General features: G+C 35.8%; 1 protein-coding gene across 2 annotated transcripts in view; it reads right to left on the reverse strand.

Moving 5' to 3' along the window:
- Nucleotides 1-17,906, reverse strand: part of MMS22L (MMS22 like, DNA repair protein) — a 150,970-nt gene that overhangs the window by 92,740 nt on the left and 40,324 nt on the right. For both annotated transcript variants that reach the window (XM_049897621.1, XM_049897631.1), the window contains exons 11-14: nucleotides 17,822-17,884; nucleotides 9,386-9,505; nucleotides 6,806-7,032; nucleotides 1,815-2,327 (exon numbers count right to left, since the gene is read on the reverse strand). In XM_049897621.1, the coding sequence (XP_049753578.1) occupies nucleotides 1,815-2,327; nucleotides 6,806-7,032; nucleotides 9,386-9,505; nucleotides 17,822-17,884 (923 nt within the window). The remainder of the gene's footprint in view (nucleotides 1-1,814; nucleotides 2,328-6,805; nucleotides 7,033-9,385; nucleotides 9,506-17,821; nucleotides 17,885-17,906) is intronic.

Here is a 17,906-nt window from a genome sequence, read left to right on the forward strand (position 1 = left end):
TCCTTCCTTATTCCTTGCCCTTAACCTTGGTGGTACAATTGCTAAGTGCTCAGCTGCTGACTGAAGAAGGGTCAGCAGTTCGAACCCACCAGCTGCTCCTTGGGAAAGACGTGGCAGTCTGCTTCCATAAAGATTTAAAGCCTTGGAAACCCTATGGGGCAGTTCTACTAGGGTCCTGTAGGGTCGCTGTGAGTCAGAATTGACTGGATGGCAGTGAGGTGGAAATCTTGGGGCTGTAGTTCCTCCTCACCATGATGGTTCAGATCAACTTCCTTCTTTTTTTTGCATATTCAGATAAAAATAAACAGACAAACCAAAAATGTTACTAGAAATATGGAAATTTCTTTTCTTCTGCTCAAGAAATACAGGGAAGCACCACTTAACACTAAAAACCTCAAGAAATTAAGTAAATCTGGCATTTGGGAAAGTATGAAATCTGTCAGACTAAAAACAAATACAACTAAAATGAACACAGTGCAAAAGATCTAGAATAGTAAAAACTTAAGAAGTTGGTTATTCATTTATTTACCTATCCACTCAAAATATGATCCTTGCTCTAATATAGTAGCACGGGGGGTGAGCGGAAGAAGATGGTTAAGTGATCAAGATAAACCTTCAGAACATAAACTGATGAGAACAGGTGAAAAAAAAAAATAAAGCATAATGAAGAGTAAAAGCCTGTGGATAAATCAGTATGAAAACGGGCCAGCATAAAGCAAACTTAGTGAATTAGTAATGAATAAAAATTTAGAAATCTTGCCAAGTTTTGCATCTCAGAAAAACAGATACTACTTTTGTAATGTGATATTACGGGGAGGGAGGCGGTCTACTAACTTAGAACATGATTTCAAATAAAATCACATTACTATACAAAGCTTTTAAACAACTTCTCAGAGTTACAGTGTCTAATATCTTAAGAATATGTACTTCAGGACAGAACTTTTATGTGAAATGAGCCTTAAAGGCACTAAATGTCATAACCATTACTCTTATTCATCATTAAGTTTGGGTCCAACTGTATCTGTACATGGACATAATTAAGTGGATATAAAAACAAGTTTTGTATAGGTGACTGGTGTTCATACTATCTTATTTTGGGGAAAAACCTTAAATCGGAAGTATTTCACGCAGTTGAGGCCACAACTTTGCAGCAAAATATTTAAAGCACTTTTTTTCTCTTAAGGTAAAGTGTGGCCAAAATCTCCTTTTGGGCATAAAGTCATGTTTCAGTAAGAGTCATCTCAGATTTGAGTTCACAGTCTTAGAAAATCTGAAACGTACCTCTGAATAGTAATGCACTTCGAGGAAAAGTAGTACAGGAAGATGGAGCCCCTGTGTGGCACAAATGGTTAAGTGCTGAACTACTAATCCAAAGGTTGGTGGTTCAGATCTACAAAAAGGCATCTTGGAAGTAAGTCCTGGCCATCTGCTTCTGAAAACACTTGAAAACACTATGGAGTTTAGTTTTACTTTGCACACTTGGGATCACCATGAGTTGGAATTGACTCCATGGCAACTAACAACAACAAAGATAGCGGACGAAGAATGGGCGAGTAGATGTGTGGCTCTGGGATTGAAACAGAGTTGCTGAGTTTTAAGTTTTACCTCTTGTGTTTGCATAAGCTTTCTTTTGAAGCACTATTTTTTTTGTAAGAACGTTTGAAAACTACTGATTTACACCAATATAGCAATAAAATTAACTCCTTTCTATACATTTGGATTTCATGAATATGCCAACATGAAAACTTTAATATAAAATCAACATAACTGTTGACAAATAAATCAGTAAATTGACACATTACTGGAAAACATACCTGACTCTGGCCAGAACAGCTTGCAGAAAGTTCAGTACTGTCCTAAGTTCAGATTCTCGACAAGCTGGCAAAAGCATAGTAAATCCATCATTAAGCAGTTTTTCATGGGAAGGATGCAAGCAATGGCTGGTCTCAAACACTTCCTGAACACCATCAATGTAGATGGAAAGAAGTGTCCAGAGAGTCTGTTTCTGCCCTATTTCATCATTCTTAGATACTAAGAACTCCTTTGCTTTCTCCCGGAAAGCGCCTGACAATTTCTCAGCCAAAACACCAATGTCCAGATTTTTCTGGACATACATCAGGAGCAAGGCCATCTGACCCTTCCAAACGAGGGCCCTTTGAGAAGATGTTATAGAGGCAGGCCTGAGGAAGTTCAGAAGGTCTAAAACATGACTTGCTACATCTTCCACCTCTGCAACAGCTGCTAACAACAGAAAAAGGCTGAAAAAGTTCTGCAGACCAACTTCCGTTAGTTCTTCCATTCTTTTTTGGTGGAATTTAGAATATATTCTGTAACACATAAAAATAAAAAAAAAAGATTGCATTAATAAAATTGTGTCACTCATAAAAATATCATCTTTAAGAAAAAATACCATGTCACTCAATATTCATGACAGTCTCATTACTTTAAACTTTTAGACAAATTTTCATTTTGATACTGCAGTGTCACTTTTTCTAGTTAGATAACAAACTCACAGAATAGCCCTATGTTGAAATTTCTCAACGATGCAGCAAATTACCTATAAGTGAATGAAAGGATTTAGTGGCTTTCCCCAAAGGATAATAAAAATGTTCTTTTCATAGAGCATATGCCTTTTCTTTTTATTTGAAAATAAAAAAAATAAGATATTTGAGTATAAATTGATGTTCTTTATAAAAATCTTAGCAAGACAATTTTATGAACAATTTTCCTTAAACCACACTTTCCTCACCATCACAAAAACTTGTTCTTGCTGCACTTATACCCTAAGACAATTAATTCAAAGGACTGGAAGGACTATTTTTACTTTTTTGTAAAGAAAAATTGTTAGTATTCAAATATCCAAAATTAGCCATTAAAAAATCTTTCATCAACACTACTCAATATAATTTAACAGTTCCTTATTTTTCTTCCATCAATTAAGGGCTTAGAATTAAAATAATTTATCTTGAATTCCTACTTATGGGCTGTTAAATTTTGTAACTTTTTAAATTGATTAATTCAGGACAGAAATGATTAATGCTCATGAGTGGTTAAACGCTTATTTATAAACAATTACTAGAGGTGATAAGCTCCTGAAAGTAAAGATCTGTTCAATTATCTTTATATCCCACACCATGCCCATTACACTGTTGGTGAAAATAATTTTTTCCAATGAACAGACTTGTTATTGAATGAATTCCAATGATTTCTTCTAGCAATAAAGTTCTATAAATATGTCCTACATAAAATGGAAGAATGGCTTTCAATTCTTAATTGAAAACAAACTGACAGATGGAAAAAAGAAAAAGCTGTTTGAGCTATATAATTACTAAAGTTTAAGAAAAAAGTTATCATTGAAGGAAAAGTATTGTCTAAATAAAAAACCCATCTATCACAATAACTTACAAGAATTACTCACGGTGGGAATCAAAAAGGAATTTCATTTATGGATTCTTAAGAGGTCCCCTACCTAGGAAAAGAAGTATTCTGCTCCCTGAAACCTCCTACCATATAAGCCGGGCAAGTGGTAGAGGATGGTACGCTGTACAAAGAGGACTAGAGAAAAGGCTAATAGTCAAAGAAAACAGAACACAGGAAGACAATTAAAAATCATTACCCATTAAACAGGAAAACTCTCAGGAAAAAATGGGGAACAATATGGCACAGATTAATGTAACCAAAGGTTTATTTTGTACCCTTCCAGAAATGAAAACAGGGCTTGTTGTTGTTAGGTGCCCTTGAATCAGTTCCGACTCATAGTGACCCTACGCACAATAGAACATAACACTGCCTGGTCCTGCGTCATCCTCCCAATTGCTGCTATGCTTGAGCCCACTGTCGCAGCCATGTCAACGCATCTCGTTCAGGGTCTTCCTCTTTTTCACAAATCCTCTGTCCAAACTCCAAAGTATGTAAGATGCAGACTTGTCATCTTTGCCTCTAAGGAGCATTCTGGTTGTACTTTTGCCAAGACAGATTTGTTCGTTCTTCTGGCAGTCCACGGTATATTCAACATTCTTCATCAACACCACAATTCAAAGGCGTCAATTCTTCTTCGGTCTTCCTTATTCATCGTCCATCTTCTGCATGCATATAGTGCGATTGAAAATACCATGGCTTGGGTCAGGTGCACTTTAGTCTTCAAGGTGACATCTTTGCTTTTCAACACTTTAAAGAGGTCTTTTGCAGCGGATTTGCCTAATGCAATGCGTCTTTTGATTTCTCGACTACTACTTCCATGGTGTTGACTGTGGACCCAAGTAAAATGAAATCCTTGACAACTTCAATCTTTTCTCCATTTATCATGATGTTGCTTACTGGCCCAGTTGTGAGGGTTTTTGTTTTCTTTATGTTGAGGTGCAATTCATACTGAAGGCTGTGGTCTTTGATCTTCATTGGTAAGTGCTTCAAGTCCTTTTCACTTTCAGCAAGCAAGGTTGTGTCAGCTGCATAACGCAGGTTGTTAATGAATCTTCCACTAATCTTGATGCCCCGATCTTCAAATACTCCAGCTTCTCGGATAATTTGCTCAGCATACAGATTGAATAGGATGGTGAAACGATACAACCCTGAAGCACACCTTTCCTAACTTTAAACCATGCAGTCTCCCCTTGTTCTGTCCAATCAATTACCTCTTGATCTATGTACAGGTTCCTCATGAGCACAGTTAAGTGTCCTGGAATTCCTATTCTTAGTAATGTTATCCATAATTTGTTATGATGCACACAGTCGTTAATATGTTCTCCATAGAATCCTTCACTATTGCAACTCGAGGCTTGAATTTTTTCTTCAGTTCTTTCAGCTTTAGAAATGCCAAGTGTGTTCTTCTCCTTTGGTTTTCTATCCCCAGCTCTTTGCACACGTCATTATAATACTTTACCTTGTCTTCTCAAGCTGCCCTTGGAAATCTTCAGTTCTTTTACATCATCATTTCTTCCTTTTGCTTTAGCTACTCGACCTTCTAGAGCAAGTTTCAGAGTCTCTCCTGAAATCCATTTTGGTCTTTTCTTTCTTTCCTGTCTTTTTAAGGCCTCTAGCTTTCTTCACGTAAGATGTTCTTGATTTCATTCCACAACTCTTCTGGTCTTCAGTCATTAGTGTTCAATGCGTCAAATCTATTGTTGAGATGGTCTCTAAATTCAGGTGGGATATACTCAAGGTCGTATTTTGGCTCTTGTGGACGTACTCTGATTTTCTTCAGTTTCAGTTTGAGCTTATATGTGAGCAACTGATGGTCTGTTCCACAGTCAGCCCCTCACCTTGTTCTGGCTGATGATATTAAGCTTTTCCATTGTCTTTTTCCACAGATGTAGTTGATTTGATTCCTGAGTATTCCATCTGCCAAGGTCAATGTGTTAGTCACTGTTTATGTTGGTGAGAAAAGTTATTTGCAAAGAAGTCATTAGTCTTACAAAATTCAATCATGTGATCTCTAGCATCATTTCTATCACCAAAGCCATATTTTCCAACTACCAATCCTTCTTCTTTGTTTCCAACTTTCATATTGCAATTATCAGTCATTATCAGTGCATCCTGATTGCATGTTCAGTCAATTTCAGACTGCAGAAGTTGGTAAAAATCTTCAGTTTCTTCATCTTTGGGCTTAGTGCTTAGTGTATAAATTTGAGTAATGGTTGTATTAACTGGTCTTCCTTGTAGGCATATTATCCTATCATTGACAGCACCGTACTTCAGGATAGATCTTGAAATGTTCTTTTCAACGACGAATTAAACACCTTTCCTCTTTGAGCTGTCATTCCCGGCTTAGTAGATCACAGGAATGTCCAATTCGAAATGGCCAATACCAGTCATTTCAGCTCACAAATGCCTAGGGTATCTGTTTATGCACCTCATTTCATTTTTGACAATTTCCAATTTTCCTAGCTTCATACTTCGTACATTCCAGGTTCTGATTATTAATGGATGTTTGCAGCTGTTTCTTCTCATTTTGAGTTGTGCCACATTAGCAAACGAAGGTCCCGAAAGCCTGGCTCCATCCATGTCATTAAGGCTGACTCTACTTTGAGGAGACAGCTCATCTTCCAGCACTATATCAGACAATGTTCTGCTGCTAATCATAAGGTTTTTACTGGTTAATTCCTTTCAGAAGTAGACTGCTGGGTCCTTCTGCCTAGTCTGTCTTAGTCTGGTAGCTCAGCTGAAACCTGTCTGCCATGGGTGACCCTGCTGGTACATGAATACCGGTGGCATCGCTTCCAGTATCACAGCAACACGCAAGCCCCCACAGTATGACAAACTGACAGACACGTGGGAGGAAACAGGGTATACCCCCTAAATTAGAATATTAGAGTTAGTTATCTGGTCCTATTATATACTCTGGTCAGTTTTCATTCAAGGAAGCAGTGATTGTGGTACTAGTAGGCTTAAAGGACACAGAGCTGTTTCCACTACCTGCAATTCCACAATTTGGATGTTTTTATTCCTATCACTTTTATTTAATAAAATATATGCAACAGATTACATAATAACATTACAATAATTTTGGCAAGGAAAAAAAAGCGCTCCCTAATATCCATTTAATATGTTATTTTATTCCTTAGCACTGATAAGACAATTAAGAAAAATGAAAATCCTCCACAAGTTATAGATATTAGATTTATTCCTTACTATAACAAATTGGCAGGATCTAAAAGCTCTGTATTTTGCCGTCCTACATTAAGGAGTATATTTTAAATGTGTAAACCACAAAAACTCTAAGTGCAAATGAACTTAAAAAATACAAACAGTAACATTTTCCCAAAGATAACAGGGAGCACTCATGGCAAAAAAAAGATACAGCACACACCTTCCTTTGACTTGTTTCCAAGGATGAGGGCCATTGTTCTTCATTGCTTTCTTAACAACTTTTGCCAAAATGCAAAGGAAAATGGTATAACTACTGCTGGACTTATAAAGGTCGTGGTCTTGTTTATCACAACAGCAGGTCTTCACCATTTCAAGCATAGACAATGATGACTTGTTGATATTTGCAAGGCCTTTCAAAGGAAGCCAAGAAATACTGAAAGAACTATTCTAAGGGCAAAACAAGATAGAAAAGAAGTATTAAGTCTCTTAACAAAAATGGAAATCTGAAAATCCCACTTAGCTCAAAAGAAATTTGACCCACCTGAATCACAGAAGTTATATAACCATTATCACGCATCCCCAAAATAAAATTCCATAATAGCATTTAATGTGAAGAAGTGTCTCAATTTCTGGATTGCCCCCAAAATGTCTTTTCAACAGTTGGTTTGTGCATATATTGCATTTGGTTGATATATCTCTCTACTTTTTCCCTTACTATTTATATATTGGGGGAAAAAAAATCAAGTCATTTGTTGTCTAGAATTTCCCATGTTCTGGATTTACCTTCTTGTATTCCTAGTATCACTTAACATATTCTTTGCTCCTCTCTTTTCTGTAAATTTGTGACTGTAGTTAGAGACTTGATCAGATTCAGATCAGGTTTTTCGGCAAGAATTTTTCATTAGTAGTACTGGGTACCTCCTACTACATCTAGCTAAGGGGCACATAAGTTCTGATGGTCATTCTTTTTGTGGTGTTAAGGTGAATCAGGTTGTCAGCCTAATCCATCATTTTAGTTATCTACATCAGCCTTATACTTAATGGTGTTAGCAGTCATTGATGATTGTTGCTCTGATGCCTTATTTCATTAGATGTACGAAATGAAGAAAGATATTCTATCATTCCTTTGAAAGGAGCCCTGGTGGCACAGTGGTTAAGTGCTCAACTGCTAACTCAGAGGTCAGCGGTTCGAATGCACTAGCTGCTCTGTGGGAGAAAGATGTGGCAGTCTGCTTCTGTAAACCAATTCACAGCTTTGGAAACCCTATGGGGCAGTTCTACTCCGTCCTACAGGGTCCCTAAGAGTTGGAATTAACTCAGCAGCAATGTGTTTGACTTGGTTTGGTTTATCATTTCATTGGAATTTATTAACTCATCAGATATTTGGTTACTCTAATATATACTCTGTATTTTCCTTTATGTACAGTTTTCAGAATAAAGGTTTTTTTTATAAAGTTATCATAAACTCAGGGATTTAAACATATTTGGTATGTTTTACATTCATTTAAGTCATTACTCTTTCTTATGCTCCAAATGTTCCAGTTTTGGGTAATGCAAGCACTTTCAAGGTGTCTGCTGTGTCCTTTTGACATGACTCTGGCTTACTCCAGTACCTTCCCTGCTTTCTGGTATGACAAGGTACTCCAGACTCATCTTGTACACACTCTTCCCCAGAAATGAAATCAGTCATTTCCCCATTATATGATTTCTGACATTATGCTTCATAGAAAGGTATTTTTCTCATTTTTAATAAGCTCATAATATCCCCAAATCCAAACTTACCATTAACTTATAAATCTTCCATGTATAACACGTAACTAAATCCTTTACTTCAACCTCTTAACTTTTTGCCTTACCAATTTACCCTCTCCTTTGTAAATCCATTGTCCTTATTCTAGTTCTCATCCATAGCATTATATGCTTATATTATCGCAACAGACTAGTAACTCATCTGTACCAATTCATCATTTTACACCACTTTTGGAAAAAAAAATCTCAAACACATACCTAATGTCACACCCTTGCTTCCCAATGCCTCCTGAACAAATCAGAATTTAACCATGCATAATCTCAGCCCTTCATAGTCTAGCCCGGTCTACCTCCTGTACTTTTTATACCTCCTATAACTCTCCAGAGTCATTCCAGGCCTAACATTCAGAACTATTTAATGTGGTAGAACAGACCATGCTCTCTCAATTCTCCATACATTCCTTCTTCCTGGATGGCCTTCTTCTGTACTTGAAAATTCTACTCGCTCTCCCAACACGAAGTTCAAAAGTTAAGACCTCATAAAGTCTTTCTGAGTTTATACACTGGTTTAGATGCTCCCTCCTCTGGGTTTCCACAACATCATAGCTTTTTTTTTTAACATAATATGTGTACCTTCTCAATAGTCTGTAAGCTATTCAAGTGTTAAGGGTGTGTTTTATTCAGGATAACAGTGCCTGTTTGATGTGCCCCAAGTAATCAAAATTATTAGTATCATGCAGAAAATGTTTATGAATGAGGATTTTTAAAATATCTTTCTGCTGGAATTTTAGGTACTTTCTTTATGCTTACTCTCAAGAGAAAAGGGACACCTGATGCTCTCTCTCCCTTAGGCCAATGCTCTACAAACAAATGTGAAAGAAAAAAAAAAAGCTACTCTAAGTGAATTTCTTTTTTAATCTACTTTGAACAAAAGTTTTAACTATATTAGAAAAAATCCGAACTATTCATAATTAAACCATAAAAATGTTCCTCTAATATCATGCACAAATTCTTCAAATTCCTGGAAGAACTCTATATTCCATTTACTTACCAGATTCTTACTATAATATTCCCATAGAGTGGTGACAACTGTAATGTTTGGCTCCCAGAAATCACAAAGTGTCAAACAACAGTGAAGACACATTCGTAATTGTTCTTCTTGTATACCATCCTAAAAAATAAACTGAGGTTGTGAAAGAGTAAATGGGTCCTGGCTACATGAGTATTATCACTTGATACTGTACTAAATAGCCTGGTGCTAAAAACAGTATGAATATAGATCACCAAATCACACCATTCTCATCTTCACATCAGAGGGTCTAAATCAGCATAAAGTATACTTCTAAAAAAGTTTTAGAGACTGTTAACATATTCAGATAAAGAAAATTACATAACTCAATTTGATTTTTACCTCAGTTATTTAAAAATTGCCAAGTGTTTCATAATAGACTGGAAAAGAAACCTAAACCAGAATGAAATAAGTGTCCAAAAATGATCAAATAATTAAGATGTATTCAAATACAGAGAGTTTGGTCATATTTAAGTATGTACTTGGTCAACTTCTTTAACAGGGTTATAAAGGTTGTTCTTTTAAAGTCTAGATGACTGGCAGAGTACATATATTTTAAACTTTTGGGGAGGGTGGTGGGAGGAAAAGGAAGTAGGAAAAAATTACAAACATCTTCAATTCAACACACATGGGGTGGTCACGACTAAAAATAACAACAGAAACAATTATCTATGATGAGATAACCATGCATATTTTTTAAAAAGTAACATACCTCTGAATTCAACAACTATTTATTTAAAACTTACTATATATAGCCAGGCATTGTTCTAAGGTACCAAACAGTGCAATGAATAAATCTGACATGGTATATGCACTAAAAGAGCTTATACTTTTTGGAGGAAGGGAGAAGACACCAAAAACAAACAAGATAAGTTTAAGCAATTACAACTGCTATGAAAAACAAAATACAACAAGATAGGGTAACGTGGCAGAGTAAATGATGGAGGATGGGCACCATTACTAGATCTGGTTAAAGGAACGGAAAGTCCTTTTCTAGGTGTGGCATTAGAGCCAAATGATTAAATAAACAAGAGTGGGCCATTTAAATACCTGGAAGAAGAGCATTCTAGGCAAAGAAAACAGATGTGAAGTTTCTAAATTGGCAGTAAGCTTAGTATTACAGGTTGAAGCCAAAGACAGGCAGGGACCATTCCCATAAGAAGCCTTAGAGGTCTTGGTAAGAAGTTTGAATTTCATTTTAAATATGTTGGGATGCCACTGGAAGACTATCAGCACAGGAATGATATAATCTGGTTATTTCAAAAACATTATATTGAATCATGCACGGAGAATGAATACAGAGAATAAGAGTAGAAGCAGAAATACCAGTTAGGAGACAATTCTGTGAAGCTGTAAGAGAGACATAAGCAGATAACTTTAGAGATATGTGTAGAAACAAAGCCCATGGGACTTGCTGATGAGTTAAATTAAGGTGTGAAGGAAAGAGTAATTAAGGAGAACTCACAGGGTTGAGCTTAGGAAAGGAAAATGGGCTGATGGTTATTATTTCCCGAAATGGCAAAGATTAGGGGAGGAACAGAAGGATAGACTGTACAGGGCATCCAAATACAGATATAAGTAGACAATTTCATATATGGGTCAGGGGAAAGGTCAGAGTTATTGATATGAATTTGAATGTTACTTGCGTACTGATGGTTTTTAGAGCTAAGAGGCTAGATCACTCAAGGGAAGGATATAGATGGAGAAAAGAATAAGATTCAAAACTCTGAGTCCCTTGCTATTCCAACATGTAAAGGCCAAAGAGAAGGAAAGTAGTAAAAAAAAAAAAAAAAAAAAAGCGGTCAACAAAATAGCTAGGAAACCAGTCACTATGAAAATCAAAAAAAGTATTCCAGAAAGGGACACTGGTCAACAGGGCTGAATGCTGTCAAGAGATTAGGATGAGCAGAAAGAGGAAACCTTGGATTTGACAATATGGAAACCACTGGTGCCTTGACAAGAGCACTGCAGGAGGGATAACAAAGACGAAAGCTGAAGTATGGAGGGCTGAGGAGATAATAGGAGGTGAGAAAGTAGAGGTAGCTGAGTGAAGACAGATAGAGTTCTTGAATAGGTGAGAAGAGACAAGATCAAATGCACAGGGAGTGGAATTAGCCTTTATAAAAGCAGTGAACTTCTGGTAAAACAGAAAAGCATGCTGAGAGGTAGAATACAAAGCAGACATGTTGGGAGATTTGAAGAGGCAAAGACAAAGGACTTCTCATCTGATTGCTTCTACTTTCTCAGTGATTTATGAGAGCCAAGATGTTCAGCTGAGTGGACTGGTCTAGAGCATGTGTTGAGTTGTGTGTTAATGAGAAATTCTGAAATAAGTCATTTGGAAGAGCAGAAAAGCAAACATTCCAGAACTGACTACCATTTGATATTTACGATCAAGAATATAATGTTAGGCCAGCCAAAAAGAAGAACTGTATGATTTTCTTCAGCAATACTCAGCTGCCGTGGGTGCGGTGGGGATGAGAAACTAGAAGATGCGTGGGTTTTGCCAGGTTTAAAACAGGTAAGGACTATGAAATTAAAGTTGTTTGATGGAGTGATTATGATAAGGAGTTATATAGTCGTGTAATCTAAATTGTTTAAAAGGAGGAAAATGAGGATATAGAAAAGGACAGAAAAGAGAAAAGGTCAATGGTGATGGTCAGATGGTCAGAATGAAAATGAAATGAAAAATGAAAAAATGTAGAGCATAACCATGGGAAGAGAAGGGTGAGGGAGTAAAAGAAAATCTGACTGGAAATGAGGATATTAACAAACTGAGAGAACAGGTATATCATACAATAATATTATAAAAAGAATAGTATACAGGTATAGCGATCTTGTTGCCAAATTATTTGATGAATGACAATGACCCAAACATGAGTAAATGATAGCAAACAGATTTTAATTGACAAAGGCTTTAACTCTTTTAATTATTCATCCCTTAAAAGGTACTTCAGCCTTAGTGCTCTAGGCAATTTCCTCACTCCCACTCTAGAGAGTGCTCTTTTTATGCTCTCACATCATACTGCACAGCACTAAGGAGTGCTGGTGGTGCAGTTGTTAAGCACTCGGCTGCTAACCAGAAGATAGGTGGTTTGAAACCACCAGCCGCTCCATGGGAGAAAAAGGTGGCGTCTGCTTCTGTAAGATTATAGCCTTGGAAACCCTATGGGGCTGTTCTACTCTGTCCTACAGGGTCACCGTTAGTCAGAATTGACTTGATGGCAACGGTTTATCATTGCACTTACCACATAAAATTGAATCTGTTTCTTTATCAGCCTTCAAGACTCTATGAGCTCTCTAAGGGCTGCGATAACGTCCTACTCACTTTAGTGTCCCCAGGGTCTAACACAGTGCCTGGTTTATCAAAGACCCTCAATAAAATGTTTGATGAACAAAAGTGAGATCTGAGTTCTGGTACCTCTTTTCACCAAGTAGTTACTGGCTTAGGGCAAGATAATTAGCTTCCCCAACAGGCAATTAGACTCACTTAACCAAAGAAGACAAAGTTCTGCCCATCACTAACACTCTTTGATTTTACTGTGAAAATATTAAACTTGACCTCACAATTTCTATGGTACACTACTGATTTGAATTAAAGCACACTACTTTTATTGTATATGTACTCTTACATGCATAATACATATTATCTGTACTATTATATATTTTTTCATACATATATATATATACACACACACACTAACATTTAGTGGGCATTGATTGAGATTGCTCTTAGTGACCAAATCAATATTTGAATCATGGGCTTTATAAGGCTAGAGTCCATGTTCCTTCCACTGTACCCAGTCAAGAAGAAATAAGATATGGTATTCTTTTACTTTCTTAAAGGAAAACTGGGAAAAAAAAAAAAAAAAAAATGCCTGTAATTTTCTGACTATTGGCTTTGGATTAAAATAAAAAGAAGTGGCCAAGAAAAAATCAGTTGGTTGAGTGTGACTTGAAAAGTACATGCTTTTTTTAGCTGATAGTCAATAACTGATAGTATTTGTTATCCACTTGGAAGAAAGTCCTGGCAATCCACTTCGGAAAAATCAGTCATTGAAAACAAACCGGGGTTTGTTATAGATGCTATACTTTCACATTCTGCATATTCAATCATTGCTTTGTTTTGAACCATTTTTCCTTAAAAATTCTTACGCGCACACAGATAGATAGGTAGACAGATAAGGTGAATTGCAGAGAAAAAGGTTTGCCCATCTTCAAGTCTAGGTAGCTAGGGAGATAAGAACATACAATAGTCAGGGGTAGGGGAGGCAACAGACGTCTTAGCTCAAACCCACAATGAAAAAAAGAGTTGAAACAGGGTAGGGAAGAATATCTCTGAACATTTGACTATACTAAGTTCTTTCTAATATTTTCTATCATATACTTACTGGAGAGGGGGCAGAAATACAGAAAATTGAGATGCTTTCCACAAGTATGACCAAAACAGATCTGGAAACCAAAATGCACTACTAGTCAAACATGTAAGAACAAAGTGTCAAAACAGAAATAATAAAGAAAAATACAGTTTTATTAAAAATCCTATGAAGGAAAATGTTTCAAGGTAGCACATAGTGGAGTTAAACATATATGGAGATTCATATGCCAGCTATGACATTTCCTAGTTAACTGTGAATATGGACAAACTATTGAACTCTTTTGGGCCTCAGCCCCTTAATCTGTAAAATGTAAACAACAATATCTTCTCTTCACAAGACTGTCTTAAGAATTAAGAATGCAAATTAAGGGCTAAGTACAGTGCTTGGCGCAGAGATAACAGCTACTTTGTTATCTACAGGAAAAGAAATGTACTTTTTTAGGCAAAATGCTGACCCTTTTGATGTTCAAGTAATAAACGCAACAGGTTTACAGTATCATGTCTTAAACTGATACATTCCAATTTTTTGAGTATTAATACCAAGCCCTATCTAAACCCAGAGATTGGATTAAGAACACGTAAATCCATATTCTCTGATTAAAGACTTTTAGTAAGCCAGAACGGCCTATGAGACTCTTTTCCACACGAACTTAAAACTGCCTGGCCCAATCCCAGAGCCTCTTCTTAGGGTGTGTGTGTGTGCGCGTGCGCGCCGGTGTGCGTTCAAGATAAAGCTACCCTAGAATATACCATAGTGCCTGCTCGTGATCTCTGCTTTAGTTCTTCCTAAAATAATATCTTCGTATCTTTATTTTGAAAGATTCAATTTAGGCATGTTAAATTTGGGCATATTCTACTTGTCAAATTCTTTCATTGAACTAAAAATGAAGACATTTTTCTCTTTCAGCTTAGTTATTATATAGAAATGGATATTTAAAAACTGGTTACATTTCTTCATGCAAAGCTAGCCTACCAGAAACCATCAAAAGAATAAATTCATTTGCAAGCTAAATGGCAATGGTTTCTAAAAATCGATCTAATTTGGGTTTATTTTTAAACCCAATTTTAAAGAGATTATAGAGTGTTAGACTTCAATATTCTAGTCAAGACCCTCTGCCCAAGAAATACAGATTTTTAATTAGCATTTGGGAGATTACTGTCCCATATTATTCCAAGTTAATCACACCCTGAGTTGTTTCTGGTCTTAGACTCTCTAAATTAAAGAATCTTTGATGAATTAAAAATAATACTTTAAAAAAAATTAGGCTTGTTTAGGATCTCCTTGTATACTGCTCCATGATTTATAAAACTAGAATATTGCTTCTGTGATCTCAGAAAATAATGAGGTCTTTAAAAAGAAGGTACCATAAAACTAAAAATTTCCTTTTTCATATGAAAACAATAATGCTATTTAAAGATAGAATAAATGTTTACAGTTCACAATCTCTAAAAACTATTTTTAACTCAAACAGCTATTTCACTGTCTCTCCGTAATCAAATTATACAACAGCTGCTCTCCTCACTAAAGGAAAGCTCAGCATCTATTTCTGACAGATCACCCTTGGGTGAAAAAGATTTTTTAAACAGATTATCTGCTTAGTTAAAACTGCCATTTTACTTGAAGACTGCTACATATTTGGAATGATTTTTTTTTTTTTTTTAAATATTGCAATGAGACTCGCTGTTGGAGATCAAGTTAAAGCATATGAGCATGGTCAGCGTTTAATTTACCTCAATAGGGGGAAAACAGATACAATCAAACTGATAGCTCTACCTAAACATATTTTTTATGACCACCTACTGCACCCACAAAATTGGTTTCTAGAACTCCAGCAAGTAGTCCTATACTACTTATAGAAAATAATTTGACAAAATCAAGGCATGATAAAAGAGAGAGAATACCTGAGAAGATGGAGTACTTTTTCCTAAATATTACAAATATTTACTTCTCCTAAATAAAATGTATTACTTCTACTTTATGCCAGACTTAAAACTCACAGAGAAAGTGTCTTAGATTAGCCGTACTTTCTTTAAACAAACAAACAATCTACTACACTTTTTTCTAGAGCGACTGATTGGTTTGCCCAGGACTTTCCTAGTTTTAGCACTGAAAGTCCTGTTTTCCAGGAATGTCAGTCCTAGGCAAACCCAGATGGTTGGTCACTGTACCTACTTGCGAGAATTATTGATCTTCAAAATAGTTTTAACGCCACCATTAAAAATAGTAGTTGTACTGTAAAAGTTTACTATGCAGTGTCTGAATAAGTTTTAGAACATTTGACTAAGACATTCCAAAAATTTTTCTCAAGCAAATTACTAGTTTCCTTCCTTTAAATTAAAATTATAGGCAATCATAATCCAAAGGAAAAAAAGGTATTAATTTCAAGCAACTAAAAGTGTTCATAGAGAGTTTTCTATCTTTTAGTCAAAAACCATGTCTATGCAACAGCAGCAATGACAAACCATGTCTCCTGTTTGTCTCTCACCATGACTGGGTATATGTGTATTTACCAATACGAACCTTCAGAGCCTCCTTAAGAAATACTCTGTGACCTAAAACCTTGCTGAAGGAAACTATAAATTTCATACACTGTTTGAACTAAAAGGATGTTTACTAACAGTATAACAGAAGCAGATTGAGAGTGTTTAAGTGTCTCAGGATGCGCTCTTTGCTACTGAGCCAGAAGAAGAAATTTAAAGGCTATGAACAGTTATAATTCAATTTAGAAATTAAACCTGCTCCCAGTTACTATCTCAGGTAGAATAACTGTCAGCCAAAAGTAACACTAGCCAAAGGATGGAAAAGTCTTTTCACTTGGTTTTAATCAAGCTATGTTAAGGCATAAAGATTGGGTTAATACCTGAAGTAAATGATAATGACCATTTTTTAAATTCCCTGCATTCTTTAAGAAATTTTTTGAGTTGCTAAATCACTAAGTTCCCAAAAAGAACAAAGGAGCCCAATTAAAAGAAATAAGGAAACAAAAAAAGGGATAAACAAAAACTTTTCAAGTGGTAGGGGTAAGCATTTTAAAAGGATAATATTTCTTTTGTTTTCCATACAACTTACGTGTTTTTTGGGCTTCAGTCTAGGCTAGAATTCTTAGCTTGTAATTAGAAAAGTCATAATATAACTAAATGCATTCATCTGTTTCACCTAAAAATATTAAGAGTTATCACAGATAAGAGGAAAAAGAAAACTCCAAGCTATTAAACTAATTTTCAAAGATATGGCTACTATACCCATCCAATGAAAAAGCAACATTACACTACCGTATTTCTTCTTATTTCCTTCAGGTTTTTTTAAACAATCTTCATTAACAGAATAGTAATTTATTTCCCAAATTAAAAAACACTGACTTAATTTTCTTTAAACTACTACATAAATGATAACTTATATTACAAAATATAATAGCAAATCTACAGAGCAACAATACAACATGTTTAAAGATGTGATGAACAGCATACTTAAAACTATTTTAAAAAGAGGTCAAGTCTGACCTCTGGGCCATGAAGCACTACATTAACAGCTCTGCAGAAAGAAAAATGATAAGGTATGAAATGAGGGCTCGGAAACTAGGACCTTATCAGTTAGAGTAGGATGCAAGCCTCTAAGACAAATTGCTCAGCAAGGCAAGTCACCTTCCTGCTGTGATGAGGATAGCTGAATTCCAATGCCACTGACTATCTCCCTCATCATGTCTTCGAGTCTTGCTATCATCAAGTCAGTGTATAGTTCCAAAGCATCGACCACTTATTTTGAATATATTTTGTCAAAGTCGCCAACTAGGATAATTATCTTTATCCTTTAACTGAGAACTTACTGTTAATAACAAGAAATCTTTAAAGGACAGGCACTAATAGGAACTAAGTACAGTGACTCTTCATTGACACAGAATTATGATTCTATCTCCAGTTTTTAAAAAGTAAGCTAAGTTTGTTATTTAAATCATTTTAATAGCTTGCTTGGTTCTTATAAATAATATCTGTAACATAAAAATTCAATAATGTCCACAAACTGTCTTATTTTAAATGCATACCTGAATACTGATGGACTTTTTCAGCAGTTCTTCTACAAAGTTCCAATTTGATTCCATTTGTCTCTAGAAAGGGGGAGATATGTTA

The sequence above is a fragment of the Elephas maximus genome, chromosome 1 (genome assembly GCF_024166365.1).
Source record: "Elephas maximus indicus isolate mEleMax1 chromosome 1, mEleMax1 primary haplotype, whole genome shotgun sequence".
NCBI classification, from domain to species: Eukaryota; Metazoa; Chordata; class Mammalia; order Proboscidea; family Elephantidae; genus Elephas; species Elephas maximus.